Source organism: Microcaecilia unicolor, chromosome 3 (genome assembly GCF_901765095.1).
Source record: "Microcaecilia unicolor chromosome 3, aMicUni1.1, whole genome shotgun sequence".
In the NCBI taxonomy this organism is placed as follows: Eukaryota; Metazoa; Chordata; class Amphibia; order Gymnophiona; family Siphonopidae; genus Microcaecilia; species Microcaecilia unicolor.
This window is the reverse complement of record NC_044033.1, coordinates 239,221,681-239,240,026: the sequence shown is the minus strand read 5'-3', so window position 1 is coordinate 239,240,026 and position 18,346 is coordinate 239,221,681. Positions and strand designations below refer to the sequence as shown.

Here is an 18,346-nt window from a genome sequence, read left to right as displayed (position 1 = left end):
GCCATGAAGGTGTCGAAGGCAAGAGGTATTTAGGTGGAATGGGGAAGGCAAAATGGAAGGAAGAAAGAGATGAAGATTAAAGGCTAAGAGGGAGGAAGAGGGTAGGAGAGAAGGTGAGGTGATGAAGTCGATGGATGGGCAGTGAGTTCCTGTAGTGGAGAGAAGTAGGGGGTGAGGGAAAAGATTAGGAAGGGACAGGGCAAGGAAGAGAATGTGTATAGGGGCCATAGCTTGATTCAGAATTAGGTATAATTGGGTGAGGTCAGTAGTGACTGGGAGAAAATAGATGTAAAGAGAAAAATGCCCTGTGCGCCGTTAGGCGCGTGGCACCAAGAACAGAGGCCCTGAGTGGATCGGAGTGGACCTGGGAGTCACCCCGAGAAGGCTGTAAAGGATATGCAGTTGAGCTGCAAGTCCTTCACAGCACCTGAAAGGCAGCCGGTGGTAGAGCTGGGCACCTCAGCTGAGGAAGGCTTACCAGGGGTTAAGCCGAAGCCAGCATTCCTCCCCCTGAGGGTCGCCTGATCCTAGCCAAAAAGCACCTGGAAACCCTGGCACTTGGAGCGAGGGCCCTGGGAAGATCGGGGTGGACCTGGGAGTCACCCCAGATACAGCTGTGAGGAAATGCAGAAGGGCTGCAAGTCTTCCACAGCGCCTGGTGGAAGCGCTGGGCAGCAAGAGAGGAAGCCCTGAGTGGATCGGAGTGGACCTGGGAGTCACCCCGGAGAAGGCTGTAAAGGATATGCAGATGAGCTGCAAGTCCTCCACAGCATCTGAAAGGCAGCCGGTGGTAGAGCTGGGCACCTCAGCTGAGGAAGGGTTACCAGGGGTCATTTACTATGTTACTATATAGTAACATAGTAAATGACGGCAGATAAAGAATTGTACGGTCCATCCAGTCTGCCCAACAAGATAAACTCATTTCACATGGTATGTGATACTTTATACCCAAGTCTGATATGACCTTGCCATTCTCAGGGCATAGACCGTAAAAGTCAGCCCAGGAGATTTTGCACAAATTTATTGAATACATCAATGGGGTGGACCCTCATATTTCATTCACAAGCAAAATAAGTACGAATGAAATAGAGCTTTTGGACATAAAGGTAAATAAACAAGGAGCTAACGGTTTTGATACATCGATCTTTAGAAAAGAAACTGACAGAAACACTTTGTTGCACTGCTCGAGCTTTCATTCAGTATCTTTGAAAAAAGGTGTGCCTGTCGGCCAGTTCTTTAGGCTACGTAGATTATGCTCCACTAAACAGGAGTTTAAAAAACAAGCAGGAGATATGGTAAAAAGATTCATTATGAGAGGGTACCCCCATAAGGTGGTCAAAAAAGCATTTAAACGAGCATTATACTCCCATCGCGAATGGTTATTAACCCCCTCACCCACCCCCACCCCCACCCCCACAGTAAAGAAAGAGAAAATCAATTGGTATGCGTACTTCCCTATTCTACCCAAGCCCATGCCATAGGTGGGATCATTCACAAATACTGAGTCATATTACCAATCACCAATCACCCAAAAATTGCGTCTGGACGCAGTAGAAATATTGGAGAGTTTTTAAAAAGGCCTAACAACAGGAGTAATAGAGGGGTCCATGCCCCATGCGGCAGATGCGTGTACTGCCGATACTCAATGCACACAGACTATATTGTAATACCTGGGACAAACAAGAAATTTTATTTGAATGAGGACACCACATGCAAATTTTCTCAAGTGATGTACTGTATTACATGTCCATGTCCGTGTGGCCTTTATTATATAGGTCACACGAAACAGAAAGTAAAATCTCACATTGTGGAACACATCAGCAACACTAAAAAATCACGCAAAGAGGCCTCTCTAGTAACCCACTGGGTTGTGAAAGGTCACACAATAGACCATGTCAGATTTGTGATTATATCTCAGGTGAAAATGGAGAGGGGGTTGACATCAAACAAGCACTATTGAACACAGAGCAAAGATTTATCTGTATGTGGCATACTGTCATTCTGGGCGGGTTAAATTTAGAAGTAGAGTGGTGATTGGCCACAGCGTGTGATATGTGTCTGCATCACATTAATATAAGTTTAGCGTTGCAGACAGGATATCTGCTCGGAATGATTGGTGCCATCACCTGGTGGACGCTAGCCCCACTGGTAAGCAGCCGTTTCTTGAGTTAATTGTGATTTAAAATGATATATGGTTAATAATAGAAGATATATAGCTTAACATTATGGTGGTTGTATACTTTGTTAAAGGGGTAGGATGCTTCTCCTGAAGAAGATGGTAATCGAAATGCGGTCCCACATCGAGAAGCAAAGGAAATATTACTTAAAGGTGTAACAGTGTCAATACTTAGGAAGTGTTACCTGTGTTGGGAGGCACGAGGAAATGACCTGCTGAATGAAAAGGAGAACATTTAGAAGAGTAGTGAACTGTGAGGTCTTTACTTGTGCTTGTGCTTGGTATAAGAAGACAAGGAATCAAAGAAGGGGATCAACATTATAATTGCTGGCTATAACAAGGACATTTTATGGCAAACGATATGGAGAACACTGTGTAATAATAGTGGACTTCAAGATGGATAATTAGAGAGATAGCACAATGATGCATTAAACAGGTAGACATCACGGGATGACATTGTACACAAGAGGATTTTTATACATATACATATTTATGTTAGTTACTCTTTATGAAGCAAAAGATTAATGTGTATTTGAACTATATAAGCAAGGTCTGATTGTTTAATTATTGGGTGATATAATAGGCCTTGCAGCTGCATGGTGGTCTCCGTGAGTAACAAGTAATTAAATTTTAACTGCCAAACCCTGACCATTCTTCTAAAGTTCGGAGATCCCTTCTCATCCTTTCTACTCCCTCCAGAGTACCCACTCTATTGACTATTTTCGTGTCATCCGCAAAAAGATAAACTTTTCCTTCCAACTCTTCAGCAATATCTCCCACAAATGTATTAAACAGAATCGGCCCCAGCACCAACCCCTGAGGAAGTCCATTGCAGAACTTCCTTTCCTCCAAGTGGATTCCATTTACCTCCACTCTCTGCCACCAGATTTCATATAATGCGCCTAGAGATCCTGCTGAAATCCAAGTATATACTATAACAATGTGTGTAATTTAATTAGCTTAACAAGCTAATTAGCATTGATGATAACTATGTTTTATTGGTGTAAATGGAGGTGCATAGTTTTAGCTGCTGAGATATCAACTAAGCATATTCTATATACCGTGCCTATATCTAGGCGCCGCTTATAGAATACGCTTAGTTGGCAATGTTTTCAACATGGATTTTTTAGGCACCATAAATGGAATCTTCCCTTTAGTGCTCATATTTTTGGTGCCTACTTTTTAACTCCCTTATTTGAATCTACCCCTATGGGAGGAATTCATGAAATGTCGCCTGAAAAAAGGGGGTAGAGGTTATTCTATAAACCACACCTAAAGTTAGTCATGTTTTATAGGCTAGTGCTTAAGCCCAGGACCACGCTTATATTTAGTGCAGCCATTTGTACCAGCATAAATGTGGTACAAATGCCCCTGCTTAGACTTAGGTGTGGAGTCCCCTTATTCTATAATTACCCATGTAACTAAAAGTCAAGCCTGGGATCTGCCCTGATCCACCCATGTTCCTCCCATTTCCACGCCCCCTTTTCTGACTCTTATTAGCATCAAATATTGCTTGATAAAATGCCACCTTATTGGTGCTAATTAGCTCATTCATGTGTAATTTTTAGTGCTTTTTATAGAATTAGGGGTATATGTGTAGAAAAGGTGAAAAGAATCACATTAACCATGCTTTGTTTCTTTCCCCACTTCTTCAGCTATTCCTCTTGTAAAGAATCTTATGAAAAACATTCTGTGATCGTGGCAATTCAGTGTCTCTCTGGGATTATAGAGTTTCCAGTGCACTGACCTGCTTATAATCGAAAGAGAAAAACGCCTATATAGTGACCCAAATCACGAGATAGACGTTTATCTCCCAAAAACGAATAAATCAATATAATGGAAAGAAAAATTTTAGAGCGTCCGTGGTGCACGTACGTTCAGAGAAAAACGCCCAAATAAGGGGCGTGTCGGGGGGCATGTTAGGGGCGGTGTCACGAGGTGGTCATCTACAATGTATAACGGATAGCGAAATGGCTCTGGTTGGGCGGGAACATGGGCGTCATTGGTTAGATCCAAAATAAAAGCGTCCACAGCAAGGGCAAAATCGTCTTCAGACCCATTAGCGATTGTGTGGAGTTGGAGAGTGGCGAGATCGTTGTTGGGAGAGCTGAATTGGTGGTTGCAGAGAGAAAGCTGAGTGTGTTGAGTGTGTTGAGTACTTGTTACGTTCGTCTGTGTGCTCTGCCTCTTTTGTGTCTTACCCTTTGACCTTTCCCTACTCCTACTCCTTGCTCTATCGCCCCCTTCCCCTCCCCCTATCCCTCTCCATTCACTGTTCCCATGTGTATACTGTAGTCCCTGACCTCTGTTTGTCTCTGTGTTCTTGTACTGTTTGGCAAGTGAGTGGCCAGAGGGCGTGGTGGCTGAAACTGAGAGATCTGTGTGCTGTTTGTGTTTTACTACTAGTACTAATACTTGCACAGGTGGGGACATGGATGCAGTTAATGCACTGGTGGCTGGCATGGTACAGGAAGAGGGCACACACCGCAGGAGGTATTCACGGCCTCGAGTGTTCAGGCCCTGCACCACCTTCCTACAACTCACTGACCAGCAGTGTCTAACAAGGTTCAGGTTTGATAGGGACACCATTGTGCAGCTTTGTGAGCAGCTGAAACCCTTCCTTCAGCCCCAGACACGTAGGAATAACCCCATCCCTGTCCACCTCAAAATCACTGCCTCTCTCAGGACAGCATCATAAAGATGGTCGTTTATTCTACATATGAGTACACCCGCCTGAAACTCGCTCCCCCTCCTCCCGCCCCCCACTCCCCACCTCCCACCTCCTAGCCCCAACTTGTATAACACAGTTTAGTGCAGCAGAACAGATAGCCCAGCTTCATAATCGTCAACCTACCTGAGCCCTCAGGCTCTACCGAGGTGTCAAGGGGCCCTATTCCATGGATGCCCTCCTGGGGTAGGAGGGAGTGGACCATGAGCTCCAGGGGGGTGAAGTTGTCTGTGTCGTGGTGGGGGATGGGCACCAGCCTTGCGCCTCACATCCCTCCTCAGCTTCCGCCACTTGCGCTTGCAGTCCTCCACGTCCCTTGCACAATGGAAGACTGCATTGATGCTGTCACGTACCGCCTTCCACTTCTGCTGTTTGGTGGTTGCAGCCAGCCTCTGCCCTGTGGGAACAAAGAGATTTTGGTGCCGTTGCTGGATCTCCTGCACCAGTAGCTCTACCTCTCCATCTGAAAAATTTCCCCTCCGGGTTGGGGGCTGACGCGGCGGCATTGTACCAATGGGGTTTCGAAAATATGGAGTGGGCGTTTAAATAGTCGCCAGGGACCCCATTTTGGACAGGGGATAGGCGTTCCAGATATGGGCGGTTTATTTTTGATTATACACACATTTCCTAAACGTCTCCAGCTGAGGTAGCGATTAGGCCCGTGTGATTTCGATTATGGGTACATTAGTATGGGCGTCCCCACCTGCCTTCCCTTTCTTCATTGCCATTTAAACCGCCATTTCCTGCGCTGGGACGTTGCCGGTTGTTCTTAACATACGTTTACACGGTTTTACCCTCACTTATAATAAGGTTTGTGTTTGGCAATGTATGCTTGGGTACACCTGTATATTTTTTTTTTTGGGGGGGGGGTTGTGATTAGGGCTGGCCCTCAGCCACCACGCCTTCCGTTTCTACTCTTCCACATCCCGTGAGTCTCCCTTTCTTTCTCCTATTCTCTCTGCCTGGTTGTAGCAGGCAGTCTGTGGTGGCGAAGAAATTGCTACAATCGCCCCAAATCAAGCACCCCTCGGTAAGGGTCAGTTCACTGAGGCAGACGTCCAGCTAATGTTCCAGAAGATAGAAGTGCACTACACATTCTTGAAACAGACGTTCATGGTAAGCTCTCATTTGTCTGCCACCTCTTCTCTTTCTGCTCATAATCAAGGAGTGTCCATTCACTGTATGTAGTCTGCAGTCAACTCTCAGCTAGCTCTCTTTTCACCAGGTTCCTGTGCACTGGTTGGAGGCCATCAGCACTGTACTGTGTGGGGTTGGCAGGTCCTCAATGGTGTGGGCCAGCTGTTGGAGCTGCTGTATTGGTTCCCGGTAGGTTCCATCTTCCTTGTTTATGTGGTGAACCCCAGTCCCCATTTATGAAGTGGCCACCCATTGTCAAGGTCGATAGGAGGGGGAGGGGGAATAATATATGCAATGGATGTGTTTAGCACATTATTGAACACCTTCCTAAAATCCTCCATAGTTAGGGAACAAGAACATTTCTAACATTTGGTAGCCTGGAAAGTAGGCTCAAGGTGGCTACAGGTACTGCCTACTGAGCCCTTAAGATGTGGTGGTGAGGAAGAGGGTTCTGTGTACAGGTCCCAACCCAAATTACCTGCAGGTGGCTGCAGCCTGGTGGCTGCTGTGGCCTAGTGGTTAGAGCACCAGCCTTGTAATTACAAGATTGTTGGTTCAATTCCCACTGCTGCTCTGTGTGATCTAAGGCAAGTCACTTCACTCTCGGTTGGCTCAGGTACAAACTTTGAGTCATCCTGTGACAGAGCCAGACCCAGAATACCTGAATGTAACTCACCTTGAGCTACTACTGGAGAAAGTGTGATCAAACCTCCAAATAATGAGCACCATATTTATTTGTGCCCTTCTGTAACTCTTATATTATATTGCAACTGTGATGAAGTAACCATCCATCTAATGGGCTTCCCTTCCCATTGTTTTTCCTTTTCTCCTCAGCACTATATACCATTGCTGATGTATTGAATGTGAAAATATGAGCCAGCTGTTTGTAGCTCCTTCATGGGCCCCCCACCAATGTGGCTTGTGGGTAAGGATGTCTGGCCATCAGAGAGCAAACATCATCTATGTGCTACTTAGGGTTATGTGCAAGTTTCTACTTGGCAGATCACAAGTGCTAGACAACATATCTCTTATTGATGCCACTCTGTGCTGTGGGTCAGTATGGTAACGGGGGAGGGGAGGGAGAGAGGCTGGCTGGGCATTTGTGTTCGTGAACAGTAATATCCATCCAGCCTCCCCGGCCCACCCACCCCCCTGCACATATGGCCATGCAGGTTGGAATGAACAGGTGGCCTTCTGTATGGCCAACATTCTCAGACATGCATCAACTTTCTCATTCACACTGCACATTTCATGCTATGAATATTGCTGCCTCCTTCCTCTCAACTCAACAGCACCATTTGCTTATATGTAATGCACAAGGGAGAGACACACACACACACACCCTGTTATTTAAAGTGTAACAAATACATTTATTTCCCCCCCCCCACCCCATCCCTACAAAACACCCCCCAACCCAACAAAGCCCCACCAACATTGTGATTCCCCCCCACATCTCCCCACATCCCCCCACCCCAACACCTCCCCACAACCCCAACAATTCCCTCCCCCCCACAACTCCTCACAACCCCAACAATTCCCCCCCCCCCCCCACAACGTTACTCAAGGGCAGGCACGCCCTCTGAGTAATGCCTTCTGTAGCAGGGCAATGAGCAGCCCCAGCAGTACCCTCAGTGGGCCCTGGAGCTGCTCATTGCCCTGCCGTAGGGCTCTGACCTCCTGCAGCAGCTGGTGCTGGCCATCTACCAGCTGGTGCTGGCCATCTACCAGCTACTGTAGGAGGTGCATCATTGCACCAGCGCCAAGGGCTGCTGGAGCTGGCCCAAGGGCTGGAGCAGGCCCAGGGGTTGGAGCAGGCCCAGGGGATGGAGCAGGCCCAGGGGAAGGCGTTGTGGCAGGTGATGGAGCTGCCTCAGGGGATGGGGGTGGCCGAGGGGAGGGAGAGGGCTCTGATGGTGGTACAGGTGGGGAGGGGTCCTCCATATAGTCCTCATCAATTATGAGGACCCCCTCCTCCGAGCCCGACTCCTCCTCCTCCTCCTTCTCCTGGTGGCCTCCCGTGCTGCCGCCTCCTCCTCCTCCTCCTCCAGGTGGGCCTCCTGGCCTGGCTCCTCCTCCTGCAGGTGGCCCTCCTCATCGGCCTGCTCCTCTTGCTAGTGCTGGAGGCCTGTGTATGTAAAAGGAGTGTGATTGAGATCAGCACATACAACATGGCTTGCATAGTGCAGTAGCTGGGTGGCCTGAGGCGGGGGATGGGCCATGGTGTGGTGAGGCGTGGCCTATGCCCATGGGGAATGAGATGCATCAGATGACATGACAAGGAACCCTGGAACCTCCTCTGACACACACCACACAGGACATGTTGGCATACCACACTCATTGCTGATCAGCATGTTTGCATTGTGACATGCGACGAGGGGTTGATGGGCAGTTGTTGTTGGTTTTATTGGGGAGGGGCCAGTGGCAAGGGTGTTGAGCACATAACTTTTATGTGAGTGAGGCCATGACATCCACTAAAAGTAGGGCCTCAGGCAGGTCTACCAGGACACACTATCCAGCCACCCCAGAAAGGGGGATAGTAAAGTAAGGCATGTCATCTCATTCATCTCAGGGGGATGGTCGTTGGAAGTTGCAGCCACACTCATAGGAGGGCACGTGCAACCTGCATCCTTGATCTGGGACAGATATGTTATTACTTACTAGTTGGCTATTAGCCACATAGGAATTGATATTGTACAGCACATTTGCATTATTCAATAAATACATTTCCAAATCAGTACAGGTGTCCTGTATTGAATACTTACGGCGAGCCCTCAGGTGCCGTCGCACTGCCCGGATGACGTCTGGGCGCTCACGCCTTACCCAGCGGAACCTCCTCCTGAGGGACTCGAGGTCCCTGTGAACCCCGAATCGTCTGTAAGATATAAGTTTGTAGAGCAGGAGTCAGGGGATGGTCCTTCTTGCCCTCTACACACACATTCATTTGTCAATCAAATAGCAGAGAGGGTCAACACTGTTGGGGGGGGGGGGGGGGGGACCACTTCCATTGGTACAGATTCATAGGAGCCACCTTTTTTAAATTATTGGGGGTGCTAACCCCAGTGGGGATCACCCCTCCCTGGACACATACAAGGAATTTATTCAATATTGGGGGTGCTCAAGCACCCACAGCAGCCACCGAGTTGGCTCCTATGCAGATGATGCCATAGAGGTGGCCATGAGACCAGAAAGTACCGTTTGTATGCATTATAATTTATGCTTGTAAAACTACTTTATATGTGTTATCATTACCATGTTATGAAGAACCTTCTGTATGCTATACATTTATTTTGTTAAATGTTTCCACTATTCATGATGTATTGTAAGCCACATTGACCCTGCAAAGAGGTGGGAAAATGTGGGATACAAATGCAAGAAATAATGAAATAACAAAATACATTATTGTAGGGATATGGGAATGGTCGTCCTTTCAAGAACATACATTTTATTACTCATTATCCTTGCATGCACACTCCAGTTATTGGCTACATTGATGAGGGAGGGAGCTGTTATATGTGTGAGTACAGGAGGGGGGGGGCAAACACTTACCTCTTCAGCCTCTCCCTGATGCGGGACCAGGCTCTCATGGCCTGGAGCCTGGGGGGCAGGTGGTGGTGGGTGATAAAGAGCCTGTACCGATACCTAAGGCATAGCCGCTCCAGCAGCAGGTTCTCCTCCTCACTGAAATTTGGCTCCCTCCATAAATGCGCCATTTTTTCAGTGAGAATAGGTGTGGGAAAACAAGTGCCTTATATGGATGTCCTTGCGTGACGGACGTCGTTTCGTGCACAGCTCCATATATGGATGACCATCCCATATATGGCCCTATCAGCATGTGGACGCCGTCGTAAGCATAGACGTCTTTGACGTGCATGACTGGTTGTTATATGTGCGGCCCCTTCCTGCGTGCGGAACTTGCCTTATATAGATTAGTATGAAGCACCCGACCCTTTTCACATATACCCAATATGCATATAGCTGCATGTTCAGTAGGTACAGTGCATGCAGTTCCAGACATCCAGATAGGGCACATATGAGGAATGTTCGGGGGATCAGCAGGATCTTTCTGTAGTTAACGCATATAAACGTCCCTCATATTTTCCCTACCTGGATGTCCAGAACAGCATGTACTGTAGTTGCGGTACACCTATGTACATTGTTTTACACACTTTCTGATTTGGGCGTTTTCAGCTGCGATAATCGACCGTGTTAGGGCACGCTAGCTAGTCACGTTTATGTGCTCGTCATTTGGTCGTTTTGCAACAGGGATAATCGATTGTCGAAAAACGCCCATACTATTTTTTGATTATACCTGCCTGATTTTGGATGTTTTCGTAAGGACATCCTAATGCATACTTGGACGACCTTTCGATTATGCCCCTCCACGTCTCCTTTTCCTCAAAGTCTTTGCTTTCCCGCTTTGCTTTGTCTCACTTTCTCTTTCTTTTGAACAACACAACATAACAAATGATGTTACCTTCCATGGTAAATAATCGGATAATTTCCACATTTCTCTACTCCATGTGATATTGTTTCCAAAGCCAGACATGAGCATGTCATGCAGTGCGTGTGCCAGGGCGTACACTGCGTTATATACACTATTGCTCTTCTTAATGTAGTTGGTGTTACAGGGTAGAATAGCTGACAATTTTACATCAGAATTGCAGGATCTTATTATGTCTTTTGGACACTGGTTGTCACACAGGCCCGTCCACCACTGCTTAGTAAAATCATCACTTGGAAGCAGGGTAAAGTTCACCTCCTGAATAAATTTTGTAAAGCTTGAGATCTTCTTCTGTACAATTGCAAAAGATAAAGTGTTGTTCTTTATATTAGGTTTTCCTTTAACTTTCAAGGGCATATTCAGTTCAGTTTTGGTGATCCAGACCTTCCCAGGGATCATTAAAAAAACGGGTATATGGAATATATTTTCTGCATTAGTATAGAGAATGATCACTTTAATTGGTAACATGTAGCTGTCCATTATTATTTTATATATTTTTACCATTGTAATTACATTGAGCTTGTTGTTAATGAATAGTTTTATGAATGCAATGCAGCCACCATTCTGCTCAATCCCTTCTCTCAGGATCTGAATTGCCCTCAAGCTGCTTTCATCTTCAGATGCAATGATACCAACCCAGGTCCAGCCAAAATGCTTTAGTAACCTGACAATCCCAGCACAGAGGTGCATTTCACTAGGGACAGTCCGGTAGAAAAAAGGAAACTTAACTGTGTCACTCATTAGAAGATTCTGCGAGATGAAACTGATCTGTTAAAAAAATAAAAAATAAAATAATAATATTTATTTATTAGGATTTATTTACCGTCTTTTTGGAAGAATTCATTCAAGGTGGTGTATAGTAAGAATAAATCAAACATAAGCAATAGAAAATTAAAGCAGTAAAAATATTCAAATAACAATACAAAGTATGGCGTGAAGGGGCATAATCGAACGGGGTGCCCAAGTTTTCCTGAGGGCGTCCTCGCAGGACGTCCCCGCGAAGGGGCGGGGAAACCCATCTTTCGTTTCGATAATACGGTCGGGGACACCCAAATCTCAACATTTAGGTGAACCTTAGAGATGGTCGACCTAAATGTTGAGATGGTCGACCTTAGAGATGGTTGTCCCCGGTTTTCGGCGATAATGGAAACCGAGGATGCCCATCTCAAAAACGACCAAATCATTTGGTTGTGGGAGGAGCCAGCATTCATCGTGCACTGGTCCCCCTGACATGCCAGGACACCAACCAGGCACCCTAGGGGGCACTGCAGTGGACTTACTGATGCACTAACTGAACGGAAAAAGCCTTTCCCTTACCGATCCCTTACCGATCCCTTACCTTCTCAGTGTGCTGCTGCGGCTAGGAAAGCGAATAGAATGTTGGGTATTATTAGGAAAGGTATGGAAACCAGGTGTGAGGATATTATAATGCTGTTGTATCGCTCCACGGTGCGACTGCACCTTGAGTATTGTGTTCAGTTCTGGTCGCCGCATCTCAAGAAACATATAGTAGAATTGGAAAAGGTGCAGCGAAGGGCGACTAAATGATAGCGGGGATGGGACGACTTCCCTATGAAGAAAGACTAAGGCGGTGTATAGTAAGAATAAATCAAACATAAGCAATAGAAAATTAAAGCAGTAAAAATATTCAAATAACAATACAAAGTTTGGCGTGAAGGGGCATAATCAAACGGGGCTGCCTAAGTTTTCCTGAGGGCGTCCCCGCGAAGGGGTGGGGAAACCCATCTTTTGTTTCGATAATACAGTCGGGGACGCCCAAATCTCAACATTTAGGTGAACCTTAGAGATGGTCGTCCCCGGTTTTTCGGCGATAATGAAAACCGAGGATGCCCATCTCAAAAACGACCAAATCATTTGGTTGTGGGAGGAGCCAGCATTCGTCGTGCACTGGTCCCCCTGACATGCTAGGACACCAACCGGGCACCCTAGGGGGCACTGCAGTGGACTTACTGATGCACTAACTGAACGGAAAAAGCCCTTCCCTTACCGATCCCTTAGCGATTCGGAAAGGAACGGGCATACATGAAGGAAATCGCATGCAAATGAGCTGCTTGCTGTTAGCTCATTTGCACACGGTTTCCTTCCTAAGGAGGGGAACCCAGTGCAGAGCAGCCAAGCGTTAAGCATGGTTGCTCTGTGCATGCCAAAGATGGCTTCATACACGCAGACAAGCTGCGTGTATAATAGCCATCTACAAACTTAAATAAATTGGTGTCTACTACCTTAAAAAACACAAGTCCAGGTGAAAACATCCAAGTGCTCATCAGGGATGTTTTTTTTTTTGGGGGGGGGGGGGGGTTGAGTATGGGTGAAGGACACCCAAGTGTTAGGTGCCTTTGCTATGCCTCTGTCCCTGCAATGGGCAGTGGATGTCCAAAATGTAGATGTTTCTGTGAGAAGGACATCCATGCCTTTGCTATGCTTCTGACACCCCCTTTATTTATTTATTTGGAATTTGGATCACAAGTAGCAGCAGTGGGATTTGAACCTGCCACCTCTGAATTGCAAGACCAGTGCTTTGGCTGTCCCTGTGGGGGGGGGGGGGGCAGTTCAGGACATCCAAAATGTTTGAAAGAAGGATATCCATGCCTTCGCTATGCCTCTGCTGACACACACACATACACCTCCCTCCCCCCAGGGACCTGCATACTTCTGCGATGGACCTGAATATGATATTTGAGGCCGCATAAAAAAAGTTTTTTAAGTTGTTTTTTTCAGGGTGGGAGGGGGTTAGTCACCAGTGGGGGAGTCAGGGGAGGTCATCCCCGATTCCCTCTGGTGGTCATCTGGTCAGTTCGGGCACATTTTTGAGGCTTGGTCGTAAGAAAAAATGGACCAAGTAAAGTCAGCCAAGTGCTCGTCAGGGATGCCCTTCTTTTTTCCATTATCGCTCGAGGACACCGATCTTTTAAGCACGCCCCAGTCCTGCCTTCACTATGCCTCCAACACGCCCCTGGGAACTTTGGTCGTCCCCGCGACGGGCAGCAGTTGGGGATGGCCAAAATCAGCTTTCGATTATGCCGATTTGGACGACCCTGAGAGAAGGATGCCCATGTCCCGATTTGTGTCGAAAAATGGGCGCCCTTTTCTTTCGAAAATAAACCTGATAGTATACTACTTACAATGTCAACACAATACGTAATAGAACATTTTATTAGACAGCGTGTATAAGCAAAGATGAAACATATAGATAGGTAAGAGAGTAACATCACATTTTAAATAATTTTTATAAGTTTTTAAGCTCCTACATTTAGGTGATTTTTCATCAGAAAACTTAGGATTCTATATTTCACTAAAAATAGGGTAAAATGTTAGGAACCTAAGGGGCTGTTTTACAAAGCGCCAGTAATCTCAACGTGGGCTTTACCACATGCAAACCTGGAGCTACCACCGCCCCAACACTGGCAATGGCAATAGCTCCAGCCCCAGTGCACGCCATTTACCACGCTGGGGAAAATAGGGCAGTATTTTTTTAGCACTGCAGTAACCTGGCAGTAATATGGCAATGCCTACATGGTTACTGCCAGGCTAGCGTGGGAGTCATTACCACCACCTCAGTGGGTGGCAGTAAATGCTCCCCCTCACATCACCACACGGTAACAGCAATCTTAACGCATGGCCATGGCTATATTCAGCCTTTTACCCGCTGCAGTAAAAATGGCCCCTGCCTCTAACGCTGGGCCCTTTTTACCGTAGCTTGGTAAAAGAACCCCTAAATTAGGGAGAACCTGTGAGACCGCTTTATCCACTGCCTTCTGACATCAGGCATTGAGGTGGATGCCCGTTCCAGCTTGCCCCAGTGTGGGGTCCTGCATCCTGGGTGTATCTCAGCACCTTTGCTGTGGCTGGTTTGAGAATCTGAGAGGCCACTTTAACCACTGTCTGTGCATAGTGCTTACTTTTATCAGCCCCACATTTTCAGTGCTATTTTTTGAATTCCATCCTTATTGATTAGCACAGGAATAGCATCTGAGCCCTTAGAACCTAATAATTTAAACACTGAACTCTAATGGCAACATTAATGCATGGTCATTAATGTGAAAATGAGAAAAAGGCCATTTTCATAGCTGTGGTAAAAATGTCCTTAGCATGTAGGAAAAATCCATGCTAATGCCACTTTGTAATGCAGCTTAGTAAAGCCAAATGTAGGCACTGAAAGGAAGACTTAAATGCAATTAGCTACACTGCCCCCTCCCAATGGTCTTTTTAATTTAAACTGGTTCATCACAGCGTTCCCCCTCCTTCACTCTTTCTTAATGGATTATACAGTGAGAGAATACAGAATAGTCCTTTTACCTGTGGATACTGGTACATCCTGAACATATTGGACATCTGACTTGTTTCCTCTGATTGAAGACCTTCAATGATAGCGGCCAGCGTGCCAGATGTTTTGCAGCGATAATTAGGAACCCAGATGTCCATACCAGTAAATATACTCATGACATCCCCAAACACAAAGAATGGATGGAGGTAAGAGTCATAAAGATGAAACCCCAGCGTGAAGTTGGGTAAGAGCTCTGAGCTATTGTTAATCTCCTCCACTGCAGAAATAAAGGCCAGGTAGTTAAAATAGTTGTTTTCATATAAACTGTAAAGACAAGAAAGATCAGACAATCTTACTGAAAGATCGAAAGAAAGCTTATAGAACTGTTTTCAAAGCCAATGGTCAGTGTGTGTGTTTTAAAATCCAGCTACAGAGTTTGAAAAAATAAATATATTAAGAATGCTATTATTATTTATTGCATTTGTATCCCACATTTTCCCACTTTTTTGCGGGCTCAGTGTGGCTTACAATACATTATGATTGGTGGAAATACAATATGTTACAATTCAGGTTATGGATTACATTGAGGAATTAAACGTGGCAAAATCAAAATCAATAAGGAATAAATCAATTGAAAAGAACATTGGGACATTGGAAGGGAACAACAGGAAATTAAGGGCGTTTTCTGTGAGTAGAGGTGTGAGTGTGGTGAGATTAGGGGTTGAGGGTTATAAGTGGATATGTTGATGTATTAATGAGCAGTGAGTGTGAGCTTTAGGTGTTTTGGTTCTTTCCGTAGATTTTATCAAAAAGATGTGTCTTCAATGACTTACGGAAGTTGGTTTGTTCATAGATCGTGATCATAGGCAGTGACACTGAATATACAGGTTAATCTCAGGCTTATAGTTTTAGGCCTGAACTTAAATACACAGACTATCTGTATACAGGCCGAATATCGCCACAATGGAACCTGTACATGGGTGACTGGAGGGCAACTGGTAGTAACCCACCCTCCTTTACAGAAAACTAGTGCAAGTGGGTATATACCTGTATGTGCACAGCACATACATCAGTCACAGAGCTAGAGTAAATGCTCACAACTAAATGCTGGAGAAATGCACAGTATTTATACGTTATCCCCCTAAGTCAATAAAAAGTGCTAAAAATTGTACATGCACACAATCTGCACGTGTATTTTATCTGAATAATAATCCAATTAACGCTGATAATTGGCATCCTAACAAGCAATTAGCACTAATAGGTTTTAATTAAAAGGTTCATGCATAAATTTAGGCACGGAATCCACACCTTAATTTAACATGTGATGCTAAAATGGGGGTGTGGAAATGGGAGGGTCATAGGTGGTTCAGGGGCATTCCAAGAATGTACATGTGAAATTTAAAGAATAAGGGGTATGAATGCCTAATTTAGGTGTGATGATTTGCAACATGTTTCAGATAGGCGTGATTTCCAGCTATAAGCGCTAATTCTATAAACGACACCTACCTTTAGATGCACCTTATAGAATACCCATATGTACTTTTATTGTGACCATATATTGAATCTATCCCTATGTATATATGTGAGCCCTGCAAGTGACCCACCCAGACACTATTAAAGATATTCATATAGATATAGAACAGTGAATAAGCAGAATATCAGCACTGATGTATGAATATCAATTTCAAGAAGTCCTTCCCCCCCCCCCCTGGATCTGCCTAATCCTACACAGGGGGCGTAGCTATGTGGGGCCACGGGGCATAGGCCCCCATAGATTTGGCCCTGGCCCCCCGTGCGATGACCCTCTCGACCCCCCTCCCCCCGCCGCCATTGGGTACCTTTGCTGGCGGGGGACCCCAACCCCCACCAGCCGAGGTCCTCTTCTCCGGCGCGGGTGCATTGCTGATCTGCAAGGCTTCGTTCTGTTTCTGTGAGTTTGACGACCTGCATGTTGTACGTGCAGGACATCAGACTCACAGAAACAGAACAAAGCCTTGCAGATCAGCCAGCAACACGGCCGCACCGGAGAAGAGGACTTTAGCTGGCGGGGGTTGGGGTCCCCCGCCAGCAAAGGTACCCGACGGTGACGGCGGTAGCGGGGGAGGGTTGGTGGCGGTGGGAATGGGGGTTGAAAGAGTTGGCACCGGGGGGGGGGGGGGTCAAAGTTGTTGGTGGTGGTGGTGGCGGTGGAGGGGGGTAAAAAATGGCGGGGGATCGGCGGCGCCGGGGGGGGGGGGGCTAAAATGTGTCCCCTAACCTTGGGCTCTGGACCCCCCTCCCGCCAAAGTCTGGCTACGCCCCTGCTTCTACAGCACCAAACATCACAAAATGTTCAGAAATGGAAAACAATAACACCAACCTTTCTCTCTAATATGCTAATATATCATACTAACCCAATCTAAGCGATTATTGTACTATTATTATTGTATTATGTGCTATACTTCTATAAATCTAAACTTTGTAACCACCTTTTTGCAATATGTAAACCACATTGAACCTACCGTATGGTGGGAAAATGTGGGATACAAATGCAATAAATAAATAAATACTTTAATCACTTCAATTCATATTTGTTACCTAAATCTTGGCGCTTTGTTTATAGAATTGTTGGGCATAGGGATAATTATTATTACTGCCCTGGCTCAGTCCTTCCTTCACCCCCAGGGTATATAGATGTAATAAGGCCGGTCAGTCAAAAATTCAATGTATACTATCTGTATGTTGTATTGGAATTATATGAAGAGAGAATTTATGTGGTTACCTGATGCTGGAAATCACATAAATCCTTCTAGAAATTGATCTACAGGTCATTAATTGTAGTCTTCAGAAAGATGCATAGATCCATCTGATAAGGGGAAAGGGAAATGGGACTTGATATACTACCTTTCTGTGTTTTTTGCAACTACATTCAAAATGGTTTACATATTATATTCAGGTACTATTTGTAGCAGGAGCAATGGAGGGTTAAGTGACTTGCCTAGAATCAGAAGGTGCTGTAGTGGGAATTGAACTCAGTTCCCCAGGATCAAAGTCCACTGCACTAACCACTAGGCTACTCCTCCACTCCACACACAGCTGGTTGGGAAATGTCACTCTCTCTATATAGTTCAAATTAGATGTCTTTTACTTTTTCTCTCACCAGGTTCCCTCTTTCTTCAGCAAGTACATATCCCACTCAGTGGCTACATGGATACTAATGGGGGAAGTTATCAATGTGGTCTACCATTAAGATGGGTAATTTTACTGCTGACTTCTGTTGTTTGAGCAGAGGTCCCATTTTATGCAATAGAAACAAATAAGACATAAGCATTGCCACGCTGGGACAGACCAAAGGTCCATCTAGCCCAGCACCCTGTCTCCGACGGTGGCCAATCCAGGTCACAATCACCCGACAAGATCCACGGAGCAAAGCATTTTGTACTGCTTGTCCCAGGAATAGTGGATTTTTCCCAACGTCCATTTAATAACATTCTATGGCCTTTTCCTTCAGGAAGCCGTCCAAACCTTTCTTAAACTCTG

At 45.8% G+C, this 18,346-nt stretch overlaps 1 protein-coding gene across 1 annotated transcript in view; it reads right to left on the bottom strand.

The window, feature by feature from the left end:
- LOC115464478 (vomeronasal type-2 receptor 26-like) overlaps positions 1–17,995 on the bottom strand; it is a 33,614-nt gene extending 15,619 nt beyond the window's left edge. Inside the window, exons 1-3 of the mRNA XM_030194854.1 lie at positions 17,967–17,995; positions 14,860–15,151; positions 10,516–11,310 (exon numbers count right to left, since the gene is read on the bottom strand). Of these exons, the coding sequence (XP_030050714.1) occupies positions 10,516–11,310; positions 14,860–15,151; positions 17,967–17,995 (1,116 nt within the window). The remainder of the gene's footprint in view (positions 1–10,515; positions 11,311–14,859; positions 15,152–17,966) is intronic.
- Between the last annotated feature and the right edge of the window lie 351 nt (positions 17,996–18,346).